At 45.7% G+C, this 23,592-nt stretch overlaps 1 protein-coding gene and 1 long non-coding RNA gene across 3 annotated transcripts in view; both read left to right on the top strand.

Moving 5' to 3' along the window:
- Positions 1–10,639, top strand: part of LOC306981276 (adenomatous polyposis coli protein-like) — a 37,228-nt gene extending 26,589 nt beyond the window's left edge. The window contains exons 14-17 of the mRNA XM_079580838.1: positions 559–636; positions 710–826; positions 2,158–2,372; positions 5,918–10,639. Coding sequence (XP_079436964.1) covers positions 559–636; positions 710–826; positions 2,158–2,372; positions 5,918–10,544 — 5,037 coding nt within the window. The 3' untranslated portion in view covers positions 10,545–10,639. The remainder of the gene's footprint in view (positions 1–558; positions 637–709; positions 827–2,157; positions 2,373–5,917) is intronic.
- The window catches only part of LOC306981277, a 90,082-nt gene extending 77,960 nt beyond the window's left edge, over positions 1–12,122 (top strand). The window contains exons 2-3 of one of the 2 annotated variants that reach the window (XR_013794092.1): positions 11,179–11,344; positions 11,546–12,122. This is a non-coding gene — a long non-coding RNA (uncharacterized lncRNA). The remainder of the gene's footprint in view (positions 1–11,178; positions 11,345–11,545) is intronic. The other variant, XR_013794093.1, reaches the window with a different exon arrangement.
- The last annotated feature ends 11,470 nt before the right edge of the window (positions 12,123–23,592 follow it).

The raw sequence follows: 23,592 nt of genomic DNA, 5'->3' as shown, positions 1-23,592 counted from the left end.
TTTTGTCTTTTTTTTGTCACATTTTTGTCATTTTTTTTACATTTTTGTCATTTTTTTTACATATTTGTCATTTTTTTGCCACTTTTTTATCAATTTTTGTCACTTTTTTTCACATTTTGTTACATTTTTGTCATTTTTTCTTCCATTTTTTATCAATTTCTTGTGACATTTTTCCACTTTTTTTGTTGTCACTTTTCCATCATTGTTTTCGTCTCAGTTCTGTCGCCATTTTCTCACCTTTTTTCCAGAAGCTTTTGGATTGGGGTAAAGCCAAACTGGAGAAAATGTGCTCGGTTCAGGCGGGAGTTAAGGGGTTAAGCGAGTGCGTCCTCCTGTGTGTGATGCTGTGTGTAACTGTGTGTAACTGTGTGTGGGCGTGTCCTCCTGTGAAGTGGGCGTGTCCCTGTGTGTCCCTCTGTGTAACTGTGTGTAACTGTGTGTGGGCGTGTCCTCCTGTGAAGTGGGCGTGTCCTCCTGTGAAGTGGGCGTGTCCCTGTGTGTCCCTCTGTGTAACTGTGTGTAACTGTGTGACGTGTAACTGTGTGCTCCTGTCTCCAGGCCACGCTCTGCTCCATGAAGGGCTGCATGAGGGCCATGGTGGCGCAGCTGAAGTCGGAGAGCGAGGACCTGCAGCAGGTAAAGCCTCCGGACGCTCGTGAGGAAACATCTGCGTTCACGAAGGAGCGGTCTCATCCTTTGTTGTGTTCAGGTCATCGCCAGCGTGCTGAGGAACCTGTCCTGGAGGGCGGACGTGAACTCCAAGAAGACCCTGCGGGAGGTGGGCAGCGTCCGGGCGCTCATGGGCTGCGCTCTGCAGGTCCAGAAGGTACGGCCACCGTCTCCATCGGGTCCACACTCTGCTCTGTCCCGTTTTACTTTACTTTTTATTCCCATATCGATCCTTTTGATGACGTCATGCATATTAATGAGGCAGCAGTGCTCCGCTGTTTTCACTGTCAATGGAGGAGCAATGATCAAGAATTCAGTCAGACCAGCAGGGGGCAGCACTGCAGGTTTAACCCCTTAACTCCCGCCTGAACCGAGCACATTTTCTCCAGTTTGGCTTTACCCCAATCCAAAAGCTTCTGGAAAAAAGGTGTGAAAACAGCAACAAAACTGAGACGAAAACAATGATGGAAATGTGACAAAAAATATGATAAAAAAATGCCAAAATTGTGACAAAAAAGTGACAAAAAATTGACAAAAAATGAGAAAAAAGTGACAAAAATGTGATTAAAAAGTGACAAAAATTTGACAAAAAATTGACAAAAAACTGACAAAAAATTGACAAAAAATGTGACAAAAAATGAGAAAAATGTGACAAAAAGTGACAAAAATTTGACAAAAAATTGACAAAAAATGACAAAAATTCGACAAAAAAATGTGACAAAAATTTGACAAAAAAAATTACACAAATTTTACAAAAAAGTTACAAAAATGAGTTGAAAACCCAACAAAAAAATTATGGAAAAAAAAAAATCTGACATGAGGGAAAAGATCCTCTCGGTTCAGGCGGGAGTTCAGAGGTTAAAGACTTGGACCAAACACTGACACACAAACAAATTACTTTTAATGATTTTTTTATATTTATAAACAAGATTAATTTAGGGTTGATTTATTCCTTTTTAAACAGGCCTGTGCTTTATTTATTTAAATGTAAATGACGTCACTGACAGACACATTTTCAGTGAGTAAATAGATAGATAGACGAAAACAATGATGGAAATGTGACTAAAATGTGACCAAAATGTGACACAAATGTGATAAAAAATGAGAAAAATTTGACAAAAAAATGGCAAAAATCTGACAAAAAATGACAAAAATTTGACCAAAAAATGACAAAAAATGACAAAAAATTGAGAAAAAATGACAAAAAATGACAAAAATGTGACAAAAAAAATGACAAAAAATGACATAAATTTGACCAAAAAATGACAAAAATGTGATAAAAAATTGAAGAAAAAAATTAGAAAAACGTAACCAAAAATGACTAAAAAGTGATTAAAAAAATTACAAAAATGTGCTAAAAATTATACAAAAAAAAATTGCAAAAAATGGATGAAAAAATGACCAAAAAGTTACAGAAAAGAGGTTAAACACTTGGACCTCACACACAAATGACTTTGAATGACGCTCCCCGTGTGCCGCTGCGTTCAGGAGTCCACGCTGAAGTCGGTGCTCTCGGCGCTGTGGAACCTCTCCGCCCACTGCACGGAGAACAAGGCGGACATCTGCTGCGTGGACGGGTCGCTGGCCTTCCTGGTGGGCACTTTAACGCACCGCAGCCACAGCAACACGCTCGCCATCATCGAGAGCGGCGGCGGCATCCTGCGCAACGTGTCGAGCCTCATCGCCACCAACCAGGCCCACAGGTAACTACCCAGACCCACAGGTAACTACCCAGGCCCACAGGTAACTACCCAGGCCCACAAGTAACTACCCAGACCCACAGGTAACTACCCAGGCCCACAGGTAACTACCCAGGCCCACAGGTAACTACCCAGACTCACAGGTAACTAACCAGACTCACAGGTAACTAACCAGACTCACAGGTAACTACTGTAACTACCCAGACCCACAGGTAACTACCCAGGCCCACAAGTAACTACCCAGGCCCACAGGTAACTACTGTAACTACCCAGGCCCACAGGTAACTACCCAGGCCCACAGGTAACTACCCAGGCCCACAGGTAACTACCCATGCCCACAGGTAACTAACCAGGCCCACAGGTAGATAGATAGGTAGGTAGGTAGGTAGGTAGGTAGGTAGGTAGGTAGGTAGGTAGGTAGGTAGACGAAAACAATGATGGAAATGTGACAAAAATGTAAAAAATTTGACAAAAAAATGTAAAAAATGTGATAAATATTTGACAGAAAAATGACAAAGATTTGACAAAAAAATGACGAAAAATGAAAAAAAATTGAAAAAAATTGAAGAAAAAATTTGACAAAAAAATGACAAAAAATGAAAAAAATGTGACACAAAATGACAAAAAAATTTGACATAAAAATGGCAAAAAATGACAAAAATGTGATAAAAAATTGAAGAAAAAATTTGAAAAAATAATGACAAAAAATGTGACAAAAAATGACAAAAAAATGACAAAAAATTTGACAAAAAAATGACAAAAAATGACAAAAAATGACAAAAAATTGATAAAAAAAATTGAAGAAAAAAATTAGAAAAATTTGACAAAAAAATTGACAAAAATGTGACAAAAAATGACAATAACTGTAACTACTGTAACTACCCAGGCCCACAGGTAACTGCCCATGCTAGTGTAAACAAAGAGAAGAGTTAGCTCTGCACATGCTAATGTAAACAAAGAGTTGGCTCTGCACATGCTAGTGTAAACAAAGAGAAGAGTTAGCTCTGCACATGCTAATGTAAACAAAGAGTTAGCTCTGCACATGCTAATGTAAACAAAGAGTTAGCTCTGCACATGCTAATGTAAACAAAGAGTTGGCTCTGCACATGCTAGTGTAAACAAAGAGAAGAGTTAGCTCTGCACATGCTAATGTAAACAAAGAGTTAGCTCTGCACATGCTAATGTAAACAAAGAGTTAGCTCTGCACATGCTAATGTAAACAAAGAGAAGAGTTAGCTCTGCACATGCTAATGTAAACAAAGAGAAGAGTTAGCTCTGCACATGCTAATGTAAACAAAGAGTTAGCTCTGCACATGCTAATGTAAACAAAAAGTTAGCTTTGCACATGCTAATGTAAACATAGAGTTAGCTCTGCACATGCTAATGTAAACATAGAGTTAGCTCTGCACATGCTAATGTAAACAAAAAGTTAGCTTTGCACATGCTAATGTAAACAAAGAGTTAGCTCTGCACATGCTAATGTAAACAAAGAGAAGAGTTAGCTCTGCACATGCTAATGTAAACAAAGAGTTAGCTCTGCACATGCTAGTGTAAACATAGAGTTAGCTCTGCACATGCTAATGTAAACAAAGAGAAGAGTTAGCTCTGCACATGCTAATGTAAACAAAAAGTTAGCTTTGCACATGCTAATGTAAACATAGAGTTAGCTCTGCACATGCTAATGTAAACATAGAGTTAGCTCTGCACATGCTAATGTAAACATAGAGTTAGCTCTGCACATGCTAATGTAAACAAAAAGTTAGCTTTGCACATGCTAATGTAAACAAAGAGTTAGCTCTGCACATGCTAATGTAAACAAAGAGAAGAGTTAGCTCTGCACATGCTAATGTAAACAAAGAGTTAGCTCTGCACATGCTAATGTAAACAAAGAGTTAGCTCTGCACATGCTAATGTAAACAAAGAGTTAGCTCTGCACATGCTAATGTAAACAAAGAGTTAGCTCTGCACATGCTAATGTAAACAAAGAGTTAGCTCTGCACATGCTAATGTAAACAAAGAGAAGAGTTAGCTCTGCACATGCTAATGTAAACAAAGAGTTAGCTCTGCACATGCTAATGTAAACAAAGAGTTAGCTCTGCACATGCTAATGTAAACAAAGAGTTAGCTCTGCACATGCTAATGTAAACAAAGAGTTAGCTCTGCACATGCTAATGTAAACAAAGAGTTAGCTCTGCACATGCTAATGTAAACAAAGAGTTAGCTCTGCACATGCTAATGTAAACAAAGAGTTAGCTCTGCACATGCTAGTGTAAACATAGAGTTAGCTCTGCACATGCTAATGTAAACAAAGAGAAGAGTTAGCTCTGCACATGCTAATGTAAACATAGAGTTAGCTTTGCACATGCTAATGTAAACATAGAGTTAGCTCTGCACATGCTAATGTAAACATAGAGTTAGCTCTGCACATGCTAATGTAAACATAGAGTTAGCTCTGCACATGCTAATGTAAACAAAGAGTTAGCTTTGCACATGCTAATGTAAACAAAGAGTTAGCTCTGCACATGCTAATGTAAACAAAGAGAAGAGTTAGCTCTGCACATGCTAATGTAAACAAAGAGTTAGCTCTGCACATGCTAATGTAAACAAAGAGTTAGCTCTGCACATGCTAATGTAAACAAAGAGTTAGCTCTGCACATGCTAATGTAAACAAAGAGAAGAGTTAGCTCTGCACATGCTAATGTAAACAAAGAGTTAGCTCTGCACATGCTAATGTAAACAAAGAGTTAGCTCTGCACATGCTAATGTAAACAAAGAGTTAGCTCTGCACATGCTAATGTAAACAAAGAGTTAGCTCTGCACATGCTAATGTAAACAAAGAGAAGAGTTAGCTCTGCACATGCTAATGTAAACAAAGAGTTAGCTCTGCACATGCTAATGTAAACATAGAGTTAGCTCTGCACATGCTAATGTAAACATAGAGTTAGCTCTGCACATGCTAATGTAAACATAGAGTTAGCTCTGCACATGCTACTACTAGGCAGGTCCTGCGTGACCGTAGTAGTAGTAGTAGTAGTAGTAGCAGTAGTAATGACGTCTCTTTCTGCCCTCAGGCAGATCCTGCGTGAGCGTGGCTGTAGTTGCAGTAGTAGTAGTAGTAGTAGTAGTAGCAGTAGTAGTTGTAGCAGTAGTATTGGTAGTACTGACGTCTCTTTCTGCCCTCAGGCAGGTCCTGCGTGGCTGTAGTTGCAGTAGTAGTAGTAGTAGTAATGACGTCTCTTTCTGCCCTCAGGCAGGTCCTGCGTGAGCGTGGCTGTAGTAGTAGTTGTAGTAGTTGTAGTAGTTGTAGTAGTATTGGTAGTAATGACGTCTCTTTCTGCCCTCAGGCAGGTCCTGCGAGAGCGTGGCTGCCTCCCCACCCTCCTGCAGTAGTAGTATTTGCAGTAGTAGTAGTATTGGTAGTAATGGCGTCTCTTTCTGCCCTCAGGCAGGTCCTGCGAGAGCGTGGCTGTAGCAGCAGTAGCAGTAGCAGTAGTAGCAGTAGTAGTAGTAGTAGCAGTAGTAGTAATGGCGTCTCTTTCTGCCCTCAGGCAGGTCCTGCGTGAGCGTGGCTGCCTGCCCACCCTCCTGCAGCACCTGAAGTCCCACAGCCTGACCATCGTGTCGAACGCCTGTGGGACGCTGTGGAACTTGTCCGCTCGGGACGCGGCGGATCAGGAGACGCTGTGGGAACTGGGCGCCGTGGGCATGCTCCGAAACCTCATCCACTCACGCCACAAGATGATCGCCATGGGCAGCGCGGCGGCTCTGAGGAACCTCATGGCCAACCGGCCGGCGCGGTACAAGGACGCCAGCGTGCTGTCTCCAGGAGGGGGCGCTCCGTCGCTGCACGCCCGTAAACAGAAGGCGCTGTTCGAGGAGCTGGACGCGCAGCAGCTTTCAGAGACATTCGACAACATCGACAACCTCAGCCCCAAAACCGCTCACCGCAAAACCCGCGGCGGCGGCACCGGCGCCGCCAACACCCGCTCCTACGCCAACACGCCCGTCCTGTCCAGCCCCAAACGCGGCGAGGAACTGGGCGGGTACGGCCGCGTGTTCCCGCCCACGGCGCCCGGCGTCCGCGCCTCCAGCGACAGCCTGAACAGTGTGACGAGCGCCGACGGCTACGGCAACCGCGGCAAAACCAAACCCTCCGCCGCCGACCACTTCTACTCCGCCGACGAAAACGCCGTGGCCAAGTTCTGCGGGTACAGGAAGTACCCGGCCGACCTGGCGCACAAGATCCGCAGCGCCAACCACATGGCGGACGACGACGGGGGCGAGCTGGACACGCCCATCAACTACAGCCTGAAGTACTCGGACGAGCAGCTGAACTCCGGGCGCCAGAGCCCCAACGCCAACGGCGAGGAGGCGGAGCAACAGAGGCTCAAAGCGCCCCGCTACAACGCCGCCGCGCCGCCATTCGACGCTCAGACGGAGCAGCCAATCGACTACAGCCTGAAGTACAGCTCAGAGGGCTCCGCCCACAAGTACAGCTCTGACAGCTCCGCCCACAAGTACGCCTCGGATAGCTCCGCCCACAAGTACGAATCGCAGCGCAAAGACGAATACGGTCTAAAATACGGCGCTCAGAAAGAGCCCGCCTCCACGCCGAAGCTCCGCCCCCTGCAGCCGGCCACAGCCAACCGCGTGAAGAGCCAGGAGGCGCCGCAGACGTACTGCGTGGAGGACACGCCCATCTGCTTCTCCCGTGGCTCCTCCCTCTCCTCGCTGTCGTCAGAGGACGACGAGAGCCACGAGGTCATCGTCCGGAAGCGCCGCGGCGGCAGCGCTGTGGACGGCGGCGAGCGCGGCGGCGAGTACCCCACGCTGCCGGCGCACGACAAGCCGGCGGAGAAGCCGCGTAAAGAGGCGGAGTCTCAGACGGCGGTGGATTCTGGCGGCGTGAACCCGAAACCTAAACGTCATCATCACGAGTCGCGTCACCATCACCACGGCGCGTCCGGCGCCCGCACGCCCAAGAGCCCGCCCGAGCCGGCGGCGTACGCTCAGGAGACGCCGCTCATGTTCTCGCGCTGCACCTCCGTCAGCTCCTTAGACTCCTTCTCCACCTCCTCCATCGCCTCCGCCCGCTCCTCCGCCTGCAGCGGCGTGCCCAGCGGCGCCATCAGCCCCAGCGACCTGCCCGACAGCCCGGGGCAGACCGCACCCCCCAGCCGCGCCAAGACCCCGCCCCCAGAGCCCAGCGCCGCCAAAGAGGAGGAGCTAACGCTGAAGGAGGAGGAGCCTCACGACATCCTGCTGCACTTCGCCACCGAGAGCACGCCGCACGCCTTCTCCAAGGCGTCCAGTCTGAGCGCGCTCAGTGTGGACGAGCCGTACATGGGCGGGGCTCTGGCGGTGCAGGAGGCGGAGCCTCTGCTGGAGGGCGAATCAGACGACGACATCGAGATTCTGGAGGCATGTATCAACATGGCGATGCCCAAGTCCTCACGGAAACCCAAGAAACAAGCCACACAAGCCCCGCCCACCACCGATACGCAGCCAACCAGGAAGCCCAGCCAGCTGCCCGTCTACAAGCTCCTCCCCCCTCAGAGCCGCCTCCAATCACAGCCCAGAAAGGACGAGGAGGCGCCGAGCGAAGACACGCCCCGCGTTTACTGCGTGGAAGGCACGCCCCTCAACTTCTCCACGGCAACGTCCCTCAGTGACCTCACCATCGAGTCCCCGCCCCCTGAGGAGGCCACGCCCAGTCAGAGGCGGAGGGCGGGGCTTCCCGAGGGAGAAAACGGCGACGACATTTTAGCCGAATGTATCAGCGCCGCCATGCCCAAGTCCAAGCTCCGCAAACCGGCCCCGCCCCTTCTACCGGCCCAGGCCACGCCCCCTCTGACCACGCCCCCCACGGCCACGCCTCCCCTGGCCACGCCCCCTCTGGCGCAGCAGCAGAAGAAGAAGCCGACGTCTCCGGTGAAGCCTCAGCAGCGGCCGTCACATAAGCTCCTCCCCCCTCAGCCCAAGCCCGGCTTCGCCCTGGACTCGCCGCGGCACTACACGCCCATCGAGGGCACGCCGTGCTGCTTCTCCCGCAACGACTCGCTGAGCTCGCTCGACTTCGACGACGACGACGCCAAAGACGCCGACGCTAAACCCCGAGCGCCGCCTAAGCCCGCCCCTAAAGCCGCCAAACCAGTCAAACAGGCCCCGCCTCCCCCACAGGCCCCGCCTCCGCCACAAGCCCCGCCCCCCACACAAGCCCCGCCTCCCAAAGCGGCGGACGAGCGCCTGCAGTTCGCCATCGAGGACACGCCCGTCTGCTTCAGCAGAAACTCCTCCCTCTCGTCGCTCAGCGACATCGACCACGAGAACAACAACAAAGCCCCGCCCCCCGCGCCCAGCGAGGACAAGCCCCATAAGCCCCGCCCCACGCCGCACTGCTACGTCCCTAAAGCCTTCGCCGTGGAGGACACGCCCGTCTGCTTCAGCAGAAACTCCTCCCTCTCGTCCTTGTCCATCGACTCGGAGGACGACCTCCTGCAGGAGTGCATCAGCTCCGCCATGCCCAAGAAGAAGAAGAAGGCCCCGCCCCCTCTGCAGGGCGAGGGCATCCTGGCAGAGGCGGAGCCTGACGAGGCCACGCACAGCCCGGCGTCCCCGGACTCCGAGTCCTTCGACTGGAAGGCCATTCAGGAGGGCGCCAACGCCATCGTCAGCTCCCTGAACGCCGCGGCCTCGCTGTCACGCCAGGCCTCGTCTGACTCTGACTCTGTGCTGTCGCTCAAGTCTGTGGGCTCCCCCTTCAGGCTGCCCCCGGCATCACGCCAGGCCAGACAGGCCACGCCCCAGGCCACGCCCCCCGCGGAGCCGGAGCCCGAGGCGCGGCGAGGAGCGCGGATCCTGAAGCCCGGCGAGCGCGGCGGCGTGCGGCGCGAGAGCGACGAGCAGAAGGCGGTGAAAGGAGGGAAGAAGGTTTACCGCAGCCTGGTCACCGGGAAACCGCGCTCTGACGGCGCCCGCGGCCGCGCCAAACCACGCAACGCTATTGGCCCCAAACCAGGAAGTGGCAACGAGGACAAAGCGGGCGGCAGCTCGTCCCGAGACTCCACCCCCTCCCGCTCACAGAAACTTAAAGCTCCCGCCTCCATCGCCAGCCCCGCCCCCAAACCCGCCGCCAACGTAATCCCCGCCCCCAACGCCAGCCCCGCCCCCAAAGCCACCTCTAACGCCAGCCCCGCCCTCAACGCCAGCCCCGCCCCTAAACCCGCCCCCAAACCCAAAGCCAGCGCTTTGCCGCGCAGCGAGTCGGCGCCGCGCGTCGCCGCCAAGAAGCAGAAATCTGACGTGGAGAAGCCGCCGGCGCTCGTGCGCCAGTCGACCTTCATCAAAGAGACGCCGAGTCCCACGCTCAAGCGCAAACTGGAGGACTCCGCCCACAGCGCCGCCCCCGACTCCGCCCACAGCGCCGACCCCCCGTCCAGCCCCGAGCCGCTGAGCCGTAAGAGCGACGTGAGCCGCTCGCACTCCGAGAGCCCGTCGCGGCCGCAGGAAGTGACGTCCTCGCGCTTCAGCCGCACGGGCACGTGGAAGCGCGAGAACAGCGGCACCAACGGCGCCGCCAACGCCAAGTCCACGTCTCTGCCGCGCGTCGGCACGTGGAAGCGCACAGGCTCCTCCTCCTCCATCCTCTCCGCCTCCTCCGAGTCCAGCGAGACGCGCCGCAGCGAGGAGGAAGTGACATCACAGCGCTCCAAAGGCACGTGGAGGAAGAAGAACTCGGCGGAGCGCGGCCCGAGCGGCGAGGACGTGTGGGTGCGGCTGGAGGACTGTCCCGTCAACAACCCGCGCTCCGCCTCCTCCTGCTCCGCCCGCTCGCCCGGCAACGCCCCGCCCATCATCGACAGCCCCGCCTCCTCGTCCTGCTCCAACCTGAACCTCCGCCGCAGCACCGAGAGCCTGGACGAGCGGCCGCCGCGAGCGCCTCCGCGAGGAGCCGTGGCGGCGCGAGTCAGTCCCTTCAACTACACGCCCAGCGCCGCCGCCTCCACCACGGCCGCGCCGAGCACCACCAGTACCACCAGTACCACCGCCGCCACGGCCGCGCCCCCGCGGCCCTCGCTCATCCCCACCCCCGTGTCCAAGAAACGAGAGCCCAAAGGAGAGGGCGGGGCCGGCGCCGGCGGCGAGAGGGGCTCCTACATCGTGACCTCTGTGTGACCGGTTACCGCGGAGACGAGGCGCTGCAGGGACTCACTTCCTGTCGGTGACGGCCATTTCCTGTCCCTGTCTCACGTAAACAAACAGCTGATCATCACACGTTTACTTCCGCTTGATTCACGTTAAAGATGCCGACAGGAAGTGGTCGTTTCCCCACACTGGCCAACAGGAAGTGGTCGTTACTAAACTCGTAGCACAGGTCGAGCTGCACCAATGAGAACGGCCGTGGGTTTTAACCAGAACTGTAGAAACATGAGGCTCTTCACATCGGGTCACACTGTACTCGCTAATGCTAACACGGCTAGTGCTAACGCAGCTAATGCTAATGCGACTAGTGCTAATGCGGCTAGTTCTAACTTGCCTAATTCTACTGCGATTTGTGCTAACACGGATAATGCTAACACGGCTAGTGCTAACGCGGCTAATGCTAACGCGGCTAGTGCTAATGCGGCTAGTTCTAACTTGCCTAATTCTACCGCGATTAGTGCTAGCGTGGCTAATGCTAGCACATCGAGTGCTAACCGCGGCTAATGCTAACGGGATTTGTGCTAATGCTAACTTGGGTAATGCTAATGTGATTAGTGCTAATTCGGCCAGTGCTAGCTTGACTAGTGCTAACGTGGTAGGTTCGAAGTTAGCAGCCAGTGCTAACTTGACTAGTGCTAGCTTGGTAAGTGCTAAGTTAGTGGCTAGTGCTAACTTGACTAGTGCTAGCTTGACTAGTGCTAACTTGACTAGTGCTAACTTGGTAAGTGCTAAGTTAGTGGCTAGTGCTAACTTGACTAGTGCTAGCTTGACTAGTGCTAACTTGACTAGTGCTAACTTGGTAAGTGCTAAGTTAGTGGCTAGTGCTAACTTGACTAGTGCTAGCTTGGCTAGTGCTAACTTGACTAGTGCTAGCTTGGTAAGTGCTAAGTTTGTGGCTAGTGCTAACTTGAGTAGTGCTAGCATGACTAGTGCTAGCTTGACTAGTGCTAACTTGGCTAGTGCTAACGTGGTAGGTGCGAAGTTAGCGGACAGTGCTATATTGACTAGTGCTAGCTTGGTAAGTGCTAAGTTAGCGGCTAGTGCTAGCTTGGTTCGTGCTAGCTTGGTTCGTGCTAGCTTGGTTCGTGCTAACGTCCTCCCTCGTTTGTGCAGCTCGACTCCCCCCTCCCCGGTCCCTGAGCTTTGAAACAAATCCAAAATGGCCGCTCAGAAAAACCCCAGAGACATAATCCTCACGCCCAGTTTCACTAAAACGTCTAAAACACTAAATGGAAGCGTTTTCCTGCAGCGTCTCGCCTTAAGCCCCTCCCCTTTAAATCCAAATCACTCACGCACGATTCCAAGATGGCCGCCGCGTTGGCAAAGACTGTAATGTTCTCGGAGTACTGACCCGTCACGGACACTAGGGGGCTCTGTATCCATGTAAATATGAGAGTATAACGTGGGACTGTCGTATGCAGTAAGTGGAAGTACCGCAGTATTTGGAGTACTGCAGTACTGCAGTAATCCTGGGAGATTTGTCTGTCAGATTGTGAATTTTAAATTATTATGTTTTGTCCCTGAATTTCTTGCACATTTTTCAAAGGTTTGGATTAAAGTCGTAAATGTTTCCACGCGGTGAGGGCGGAGTCACTGAGCAGGGCCGGGTCCGAGGATACAGGGGGGGTGGGGCATTACAGGGGCACCACCGAATAACAACCCCCCCCCCCCCCCCCGACTGGAGGGAGTTAAAAGATGTTAATATAGAAGCTGCAGTTACGCGTTCGACCTGAGGTGGCAGTAGTGAGTGTGCAGTCTCTTTAAAATGCCATCCCGGTCATTTAGTTTACTTTAAATCCAAATCCATTACATTTTGAAAAGATTAATATTATCCTAAATGTGTAAAAGTTCAGACAGTGGCGCCCCCCAGTGGAGAAGTGCTTTAAAAAAATCATTTCATATTTTCCCCGTGTTTAAAAAAGGAAAAATGTCGCCGTGTGTTTCATATTTGTAGTGTTAGCATCTCGTTAGCATCTCGTTAGCATCTCGTTAGCATCTCGTTAGCATCTCGTTAGCGGCTCACAGACTTCGTTAAAGTCGGATTTGAACGTTCGAAAGTGAAAAATGTGACTGAAATCAGGGACAAACACAAACTGTAAATGTTTCTTTTCCAAAACGTTTGACTTTTACAAAGTGACGACGCGCGAGAGAGAAATCTTCCATCATGTTTTGCCTTTGACCCCGAGCCACAAAATGGCGGCTCCACTTTTTCCGAACGACGACGCGACGACGAGGCCCCGAGCGTCGAAAGCTGCTGCTGAACTTCAGAATAAAAGTATTTCCTTCAGAATAAAAGTATTCCCACTGGCGCCGGACACAAAGACTGTTTAAAGGACGGCGCCCCCCGAAGCCCCGCCCCCCACGAACGCAGCGTGTACATAACAAAGGAATGTGAAGCCCCGCCCCCCTCCTCCGTCCCCATTGGCTCTCGTCTTCGTCGCTCGTTAGAGACTTTCTCTGTTTTTATACCACTAAAAACTCCAGACCGCGTGTGGAGTAACTAGCGCTTAGAGCTCCGCCCCTCTCGTGCATGGCCCCGCCCCCCCCCCCTCCTTCACCAAGACGGTCGCCGCGGTGACGGTGTTTCTGCGTTCGCCTCGGGCTCCGACCCGGACGCCGCCGAAGCCAGAGTCGGGACGTTTCACACAAAATGGACGCCCGGTTTGTTTCCCTCCGACGGCGGCCATTTTGTGCCGGTTGCCGCGGCGTCCGGGTCGGAGGCCGGCGTTTCTTCTGTTGCCTTTAAATAACACTGAACCGTAACTTATTGCTGTAAAACTGAATGAAGCACATAATTTAAATATTTGTTTTTTTTTTTGCCAAACGTTTTCACCGTTTTATGTTTTTATTTCTGTAACTTTTCACTTTTTGTCAAAGAAAGTTTTTGGTGAAAATTAAACATTAAAAAGGTAATAAAGTTCACCCTGAACGTGTTTTTCTTCAGGAGTTTGTTTGAGTTTAGCGCCCTCTGCTGGTCGGAGCTCAGATCCACAGGGAGAGGCTTCAGTGTGGATGGTTTTCTGACAGATGAATCCAGAGCGTCTGGACCGTCTCATGGACCACCTCATGGATCACCTCATGGACCACCTCATGGACCACCTCATGGATCACCTCATGGATCACCTCATGGACCACCTCATGGACCACCTCATGGATCACCTCATGGACCACCTCATGGACCACCTCATGGATCACCGACCAGCAGAGGGCGCCATGAGGTCGGTCCATGAGACGGTCCATTTTTTTGGGGAAAAAAATACATAACTTGTCCGTTTCCGGGTCGTGGGGGCTGTTGGAGTTTCCCAAATCACACAGCACCAGCCCCTATGGCGCCCCCTGCAGGTGGTGGGTCCACAGAAGGACGGCCTCATGGTTCACAGGCCTGTTGGTCTCTCATAAGGAGCTTCTGACCCGCTCTTTGTCTGACCCGTCACCTATAGGACCTGTTTGCCCTGAGACCCTACAGGGGCACGAAGCTCCAGGATCACCCAGGCTCAAACCTTCCACCACGTTAAGGTGGCGGCTCCAGGAGGGGATTATAATTTTTATATTTCTTTAAAAAAAAGTTATTTAATTATATTATAATATAATTATACATTTATTATAATATTCTAAAAAAATATCTCGTTCCCCCGAGATTATTTGTGGTGTAATTTTTTCATTATTTTTGTTTTTGTATTTCTTTAAAAAAGAAAAAATAATTTCACCCCTCAAGTTTTTTTGGTCTAATCTCACTTCCAGGGCTCCGTAAAAAAACAAAAAACAAAAAACAACAAAATAAAAGCTTACTGACTCTAACATGTAACTGTTAACATTCAAATGGAAACTTTCTTCACTGAAATGAAAAGAATGAGTGTTTTTTTGACAGCTTAAATCTTGGAATCCCATGGTTAGAGTACTAGGTCCACTGACACTAAGGACACTTACTGACACGATCAAACATACAACATTTACTAAGATTTCTGCTGACAAAAATATACCCTGGCGTCAGAGTCCCATGGTCAGAGTACCAGGGTCAGACGATCAGGGTCACTGACACTATGGACACTTACTGACACTGTCAAACTAAAAAATTCATTAAGATTTCAAATGTCAAAAATATACCCCGGTGTCGGAAACTCATGGTCAGTAGACACTAAGGACACTGACTGAAACCGTCACACTATTTCTATTTAAGCTGTCAAAAAAACACTCAGATTTCAAGAGTCATAATGTCAGAGTACCAGGGCCACTGATAATAAGGACACTTACTGACACTGTCACACGTAGAAAATGTACTGATTTCAGCTGTAAAAAATATACCCAGGTTTCTGATTTCTATGGTCGGAGTACCAAGGTCAGAGTAACAGGGTCACTAGACACAAAGGACACTTACTGACACTGTCACACTCTGAACACTTACTAAAATTTAAGCTGTCAAAAAAACACTCAGATTTCAAGACTCACACTGTCAGAGTACCAGGGTCACTGACACAAAGGACACTTTCTGTCACTGTCACACTTACAACATTTACTGACTTAGGATTTCTGCTTACAAAAATATGCCCTGGTGTTAGAGGCCCATGGTCGGAGTCCCAGGATCAGAGTACCAGGGTAAGAGTTTCATTGTCAGGGACACTATGACCATTGACGGACACTGTCACACTTAGAAAATTTACTGATTTTAGTTCTCAAAAAGTGTCTTATTGCTACAGTCAGAGTACCATGGTGAGAGTATTCAGGGTCACTGACACAAAGAACAATTACTGACACTGTCACACTTACAACATTTACTAACCGGGGTCAGAGAATCGGAGTCTGACAAAAAGGACACTTACTGACACTGTTACACTTTGAAAAATTACTATGATTTCAGCTGTCAAAAAAAAAAAACAGATGTCAAGAGTCCCATGGTCTGAGTATCAGGGTCACTGACACTAAGTATAGTTACTGACACTGTCACACTTTGAACATGTACTAAGATTTTAGCTGTCCAAAATATACCCAGGTGTCAAACTCCCATGGTCAGAGTACCAGGGTCAGAGAATCACGGTCACTGACACTAAAGACACTTACTGACACACTTTGAAAAATTACTCTTATCTCAGCTGTCAAAAATATACCCTGGTGTCAGAGGCCCATGGTCTGACTACCAAGGTCAAAGTATCAGGGTCATTAGACTCTAAGGACACTTACTGACACTGTCACACTAACAACATTTAGTAAGATTTCTTCATACAAAGATATACCCTAGAAAATTTACTGATTTCAGCTGTCAAAAAATACCCAGGTTTCTGATTTCTATGGTCAGAGTACCAAGTTCAGAGTATCAGGGTCATTAGACTCTAAGGACACTTACTGACACTGTCACACTAACAACATTTAGTAAGATTTAAGCTGTCAAAAAACACTCTGATTTCAAGAGTCACACTGTCAGAGTACCAGGGTCACTGACACTGTCACACTTACAACATTTACTCAGATTTCTGCTTGCAAAAATAAACCCTGGTGTCAGAGTCCCATGGTCAGAGTACCAAGGTCAGAGTATCAGGGTCACTAGACTCTACGGACACTTATAGAAACCGTCACACTTTTTTCAAAGATTTAAGCTGTCAAAAAAAAAACAGATCTAAATAGTCCCATGGTCAGAGTACCAGGGTCACTGATTCTATGGACACTGTTACACTTTGAAAGATTACTATTATCTCAGCTGTCAAAAATATACCCGGGTGTCGGAGTCTCATGGTCAGAGTTCCAAGGTCAGAGTATCAAGGCACTTTGGACACTTTCTGACACTGTCACACTTACAACATTTACTGACTTAAGATTTCTGCTTACAAAAATATACCCTGGTGTCAGAGTCCAATGGTCAGAGTACCAGGGTAAAAGTACCAGTTTCATTGTCAGGGACACTATGACCATTTACTGACACTGTCACACTTAGAAAATTTACTGATTTCAGCTGTCAAAAAATACCCAGGTTTCTGATTTCTATGGTTGGAGTACCAAGGTCAGAGGATCAGGGTCACTGACACTATGGACACTTACTGACACTGTCAAACTAAAAAATTCATTAAGATTTCAAATGTCAAAAATATACCCCGGTGTCGGAAACTCATGGTCAGTAGACACTAAGGACACTGACTGAAACCGTCACACTATTTCTATTTAAGCTGTCAAAAAAACACTCAGATTTCAAGAGTCATAATGTCAGAGTACCAGGGCCACTGATAATAAGGACACTTACTGACACTGTCACACGTAGAAAATGTACTGATTTCAGCTGTAAAAAATATACCCAGGTTTCTGATTTCTATGGTCGGAGTACCAAGTTCAGAGTATCAGGGTCATTAGACTCTAAGGACACTTACTGGCACTGTCACACTTTGAACACTTACTAAAATTTAAGCTGTCAAAAAAACACTCAGATTTCAAGACTCACACTGTCAGAGTACCAGGGTCACTGACACAAAGGACACTTTCTGTCACTGTCACACTTACAACATTTACTAAGATTTCTGCTTACAAAAATATGCCCTGGTGTCAGAGGCCCATTGTCGGAGTCCCAGGGTCGGAGTACCAGGGTAAGAGTTTCATTGTCACGGACACTATGACCATTTACTGACACTGTCACACTTAGAAAATTTACTGATTTTAGTTCTCAAAAAGTGTCTTATTGCTACAGTCAGAGTACCATGGTGAGAGTATTCAGGGTCACTGACACAAAGGACACTTACTGACACACTTTGAAAAATTACTTTTATCTCAGCTGTCAAAAATATACCCTGGTGTTGGAAGCCCATGGTCGGAGTACCAAGGTCCGAGTATCAGGGTCACTGACACTATGTACACTTACTGATGCTGTCACACTTTGAAAAATTACTATTGTCTCAGTTGTCAAAAATATACCTTGGTGTCGGAGTTCCAGGGTCGGAGTTCCAGGGTCAGAGTATCAGGGTCACTGACACTAAGGACACTTACTGAAACCGTCCCACTTAGAAAAATTACTGATTTCAGCTCTCAAAAATTTACCGATATCGGTGCCTTGGTCAGAGTCCCATGGTCAGAGTACCTGGGCCACTGATAATAAGGACACTTACTGACACTGTCACACTTAGAAAATGTACTGATTTCAGCTGTCAAAAATATACCCAGGTTTCTGATTTCTATGGTTGGAGTACCAAGGTCAGAGTAACAGTCACTAGACACAACGGACACTTACTGACACTGTCACACTTTGAACACTTACTAAATTTCTGCTTACAAAAATATACCTTGGTGTCAGAGTCCCATGGTCAGAGTACCAGGGTCAGAGTACCAGGGTCAGAGTACCAGGGCCACTGACACTAAGGACACTTACTGACACTGCAACACTTTGAAACATTACTATTATCTCAGCTGTCAAAAATATACCCTGGTGTCAGAGTCCCATGGTCGGAGTACCAGGGTCACTAGACTCTACGGACACTTATTGAAACCGTCACACTTTTTTCAAAGATTTAAGCTGTCAAAAAAAAAACAGATCTAAATAGTCCCATGGTCAGAGTACCAGGGTCACTGATTCTATGGACACTGTTACACTTTGAAAGATTACTATTATCTCAGCTGTCAAAAATATACCCGGGTGTCGGAGTATCATGGTCAGAGTTCCAAGGTTAGAGTATCAAGGCACTTTGGACACTTTCTGTCACTGTCACACGTACAACATTTACTGACTCAAGATTTCTGCTTACAAAAATATACCCAGATATCAGAGTCCCATGGTCAGAGTACCAGGGTAAAAGTACCAGGGTAACAGTTTCATTGTCACGGACACTATGACCATTTACTGACACTGTCACACTTAGAAAATTTGCTGATTTCAGCTGTCAAAAAATACCCAGGTTTCTGATTTCTATGGTTGGAGTACCAAGGTCAGAGTATCTGGGTCACTAACACTAATGACACTTACTGACACTGTCACACTTTGAACATTTACTAAGATTTAAGCTGTCAAAACAACAGTCAGGTGTCAAGAGTCCCACTGTCAGAGTATCAAGGTCACTGACTCCATGGACACTTACTGTACCAGCACCAAAGTACATCTCTGACATGTTACAATAGGATGAATCATCTGGGGCCCTGAGAACTTCAGGGAGGGGTCTCCTGATGGTTCCCAGAGTCAATAATAATCACGGTGAGGCTGTGTTTCAGTTTCATGCAGCTAAAATCTGGAACAGTCTTCATGAGGATGTGAGACAATGTTCAAATCCAGAATGAAAACAGTTCTTTTGCCCATGCATCTGCACTTTTATCTTGCCTTTTACTGTAATTGATTCATTTATGTTGATGTTTTTATTGATTTTATTTGTCTTCTTGTATTTTATGCAACTGTGAAGCACTTTGAATTGCCTTGTGTATTAATTGTGCTCTTAAAAAATAAACATGCCTTGCCGACTGACACTGTCAAACAAAAAAAATCATGAAGATTTCACCTGTCAAACATATACCCTGGTGTTGGAAACCCATGCTCACAGTATCAGGACACTAAGGACACTGAGTGAAACTGTCACACTTTTTTCAAAGATTTAAACGGTCAAAAAATGAGTTTCCTTGTCACTGATATTATAGCCAATTACTGACACTGTCACACTTAGAAAATTTACTGATTTCAGTTGCCAAAAATATAACCAAGTGTCTGATTGCTACGTTCAGAGTACCATGGTCAGAGTACCAGGGCCACTGACAATATGGACATTTACTGACACTGTCACACTTACAAAATTTACTAAGTTTTCTGCTTACAAAAATATACCCTGGTGTCAGAGTCCCATGGTCAGAGTACCAGGGTCACTGATTCTATGGACACTGTAACACTTTGAAAGATTACAATTATCTCAGCTGTCAAAAATATACCCGGGTGTTTGAGTCTCATGGTCGGAGCCCCAAGGTCAGAGTACCAGGGCCACTGACACTAAGGACACTTACTGCACCAGCACCAAAGTACATCTCTGACATGCTACGATGGTATGAACCATCTGTGGCCCTGAGAACTTCAGGGAGGGGGTCTCCTGGTGGTTCCCAGAGTAAAAAAAAAAAAAACAGATCTTAAGAGTACCATGATCAGAGTTTCCTTGTCACTGACATTATAGCCAATTACTGACACTGTCACACTTAGAAAATGTACTGATTTCAGTTGTCAAAAACATACCCTGGTGTCGGAGTCTCATGTTCGAAGCCCCACTGGCAGAGTATCAGGGTCACTTGCATTAAGGACACTTACTGACACACTTTGAACATGTACAAAGATTAAGCTGTCAAAGAAACAGACAGGTTTCAAGAGTCCCATGGTCAGAGTATCAGATTCAGGGTCACTGACACTGTCACACTTAGAAAATGTGCTGATTTCGGTGTCGGAGTCTCATGGTCAGAGTTCCAAGGTCAGAGTATCAAGGTCACTGACACTATGGACACTTACTGAAACCGTCACACTTTGAACATTTACTACTTCTGTGAACAGCGCCCCCTCATGAGTGGGAGGATACATAACATCCACAGGGGTTGGTTCATTTGATTTTTTTTTTCATTTTATTTATTTATTTCATTCAAAAGTGATGTTATGCAATCACAATAAAACCGCCAACACAGTATGAATGAAACGGAGCAAAGGAGAAGAACAAGTCTTATAATATCTGCCCCTTTTGTTACTTCACACTTTACACTTCACACTGTTGTCCTTTGGAAAATGGTATGTCTACATACATATATTTACAGTCTTATGTTTATACATATGTATATTTACAGTATTAACAGATGTTTTTATATTCTATATTTAGTTTTTCAATGTATAAAATACAGAACCTTCGTATTCTTGAATGTTTACAAATGGTCAAAAAGAAACAATTTGCAGAAACACTGGTATGAATGTGATTCCAACGAGTTGAGAATCACAACAACTTTGGAGAAAGCTCTGCCGGACTAACAGGTGTGAAACCTCCCTGACTATACTGTGACTCCACTCGGACTTATGGACTTGGACTCACTGAGGAAAAGAAAATCAGCCTAAATATATGAATTCTGATCATCTGCTATTGTCAGATCTACTTTCTCCAACACAGTTTAGTCTCATGTGCTCTAAGCTTTTCTTGGTCAGTAACAGTAACTGGACGTGTGGTTCGGAAATCATTCTTTTTTCCATCTTTTTAGAATTTTTTCTGTCGAACTGAATGTCTGTTTGTCACATTAGAAAATGAAGCAGGTTTGACATGATTTTATTCACTCTACATAAGACGCCTCATTTACTGTCACTTGTTTGCACATTATCCTGTTCTTTGCACATTTTCTTGACTGTTTGTAAAACTCCAGAGTTTCCTGAGAGCTGATGTAAAAGTGAATTTCTCCACTCGTGTTTTTCTACCGTCATCAGGCCCAAAGCGCTTTACAGTAAAGAACCAGTCACAGCGATGGAGATGCAACGATACGACCACCATCTAAACCATCAGGACAAAGTCAGAGGGAAAACCTTTATTTGTGCAGCACAATAGAAACAATAGAAACAATAGAAACATAGAGTAAAGTCAAAATGCAGCTCAACTTGAATCAAACGCCAACACAAACCGATGTGTTTCCGGGCGGTTTTAAGAGTTTCTAAAGTGGGAGCAGCTCTAAGGTTTAAGGGGAGACTGTTCCTGCACTAAAAGCCCGATCTCCTCACGTCTTTAAACGGGATCTGGGCACATTTAAGAGCAGCTGATTCACAGACCTCCCTGATCTGACCAGAGCTCAGAGACACACTCAGGGGAGAGTCCATAAAGGCTTCGAAATACAAGACCTTACAGGCAATGACACTGAATCCACATGTGCAGATTAAAGGCATGAGCTCCAGGGGTTCTTTTCCTGAACGACGACAGACTCAGACCAAACACAGAATACACAGCAGTTACTATAGTATGTGGGAGCGAATAGGACTGAATAAAGTTTTAGAAAGAGCTTCCCTTTGAGCTGAAACATAAAACTGCAGGCAGGGCTCAGGCTGAGGCGGCGCCGCTGCTCGTCTTCAGGACAGAGATCACAAATGACTGTTGAGAATCAGAAAACAGAAATATTTTATTATTACATCCACAAGGATTAAAGTCCATTTACACTGAGAACGGTTGGATTTAAACAGAGACACTGCAGGTGTTTTTATTCTTCAGCCAAATGTGTCTCTAATGAACTGAGTGAAGCCTTTTCCCTCATCTTTATGTCAGTTAATCTACAGCACAAGCCTCAAAGGCCTGAATAAAGTAAAATATCAGACCTGGATCTTTAAAGCAAAGACTCAACGCTCTACAAAGATCAGTGGATATAAAGGAAACAGTGAATGAGCTCCTTCTGTGTGAACGGCTCCAGGTAGGGCTGTGCAATTAATCGAAATTCGATTACGATTTCGATTACAACAGTAAAACGACTACAACATTAGCATAATCGCAAAAAATCGATTATAAATTTTTTTTTCAATTTTTTTTTTTATTATTATTTTTTTTCAATTTTTTTTTCTAATTTTTAATTTTTGGATTTTTGTCATTTTTTTGCTGGATTTTTGTCACTTTTTTGATGAATTTTTGTCACTTTTTTGATGGATTTTTGTCACTTTTTTGATGGATTTTTGTCATTTTTTTGATGGATTTTTGCAATTTTTTTGATGGATTTTTGTCACTTTTTTGATGGATTTTTGTCACTTTTTTGATGGATTTTTGTCACTTTTTTGATGGATTTTTGCAATTTTTTGATGGATTTTTGTCTTTTTTTGTTGGATTTTTGCAATTTTTTTGATGGATTTTTGTCACTTTTTTGATGGATTTTTGTCACTTTTTTGATGGATTTTTGTCACTTTTTGATGTTTTTTTGTAACTTTTTTGATGGATTTTTGTCACTTTTTTGATGGATTTTTGTCTTTTTTTGTTGGATTTTTGCAATTTTTTTTGATGGATTTTTGTCACTTTTTTGATGGATTTTTGTCACTTTTTTGATGGATTTTTGTCACTTTTTTGATGTTTTTTTGTAACTTTTTTGATGGATTTTTGTCACTTTTTTGATGGATTTTTGTCACTTTTTTGATGTTTTTTTGTCTTTTTTTGTTGGATTTTTGTCATTTTTTTGATGGATTTTTGTAACTTTTTTGATGGATTTTTGTAACTTTTTTGATGGATTTTTGTCACTTTTTTGATGGATTTTTGTCACTTTTTTGATGGATTTTTGTCACTTTTTTGATGGATTTTTGTCACTTTTTTGATGGATTTTTGTCACTTTTTTGATGGATTTTTGTCACTTTTTTGATGAATTTTTGTCACTTTTTTGATGGATTTTTGTCTTTTTTTGAAGGATTTTTGTCTTTTTTTTGAAGGATTTTTGTCATTTTTTTGATGGATTTTTGTCACTTTTTTGATGGATTTTTGTCATTTTTTTGTTGGATTTTTGTCTTTTTTTGATGGATTTTTGTCATTTTTTGAAGGATTTTTGTCACTTTTTTGATGGATTTTTGTCTTTTTTTGAAGGATTTTTGTCTTTTTTTTGAAGGATTTTTGTCTTTTTTTGATGGATTTTTGTCACTTTTTTGATGGATTTTTGTCATTTTTTTGTTGGATTTTTGTCTTTTTTTGAAGGATTTTTGTCACTTTTTTGATGGATTTTTATCTTTTTTTGTTGGATTTTTGTCACTTTTTTGATGGATTTTTGTCATTTTTTTGATGCATTTTTGTCTTTTTTTTGATGGATTTTTGTCACTTTTTTGCTGGATTTTTGTCTTTTTTTGTTGGATTTTTGTCATTTTTTTGAAGGATTTTTGTCTTTTTTTTGATGGATTTTTGTCACTTTTTTGATGGATTTTTATCTTTTTTTGTTGGATTTTTGTCATTTTTTTGATGTTTTTTTGTCACTTTTTCGATGGATTTTTGTCATTTTTTTTGATGGATTTTTGTCACTTTTCTGCTGGATTTTTGTCACTTTTTTGAAGGATTTTTGTCATTTTTTTGAAGGATTTTTGTCATTTTTTTGAAGGATTTTTGTCACTTTTTTGATGGAT

Source organism: Gobius niger (assembly GCF_951799975.1).
Source record: "Gobius niger genome assembly, chromosome: 22".
NCBI lineage: Eukaryota > Metazoa > Chordata > Actinopteri > Gobiiformes > Gobiidae > Gobius > Gobius niger.
This window is presented reverse-complemented; position numbering and strand designations above follow the sequence as displayed.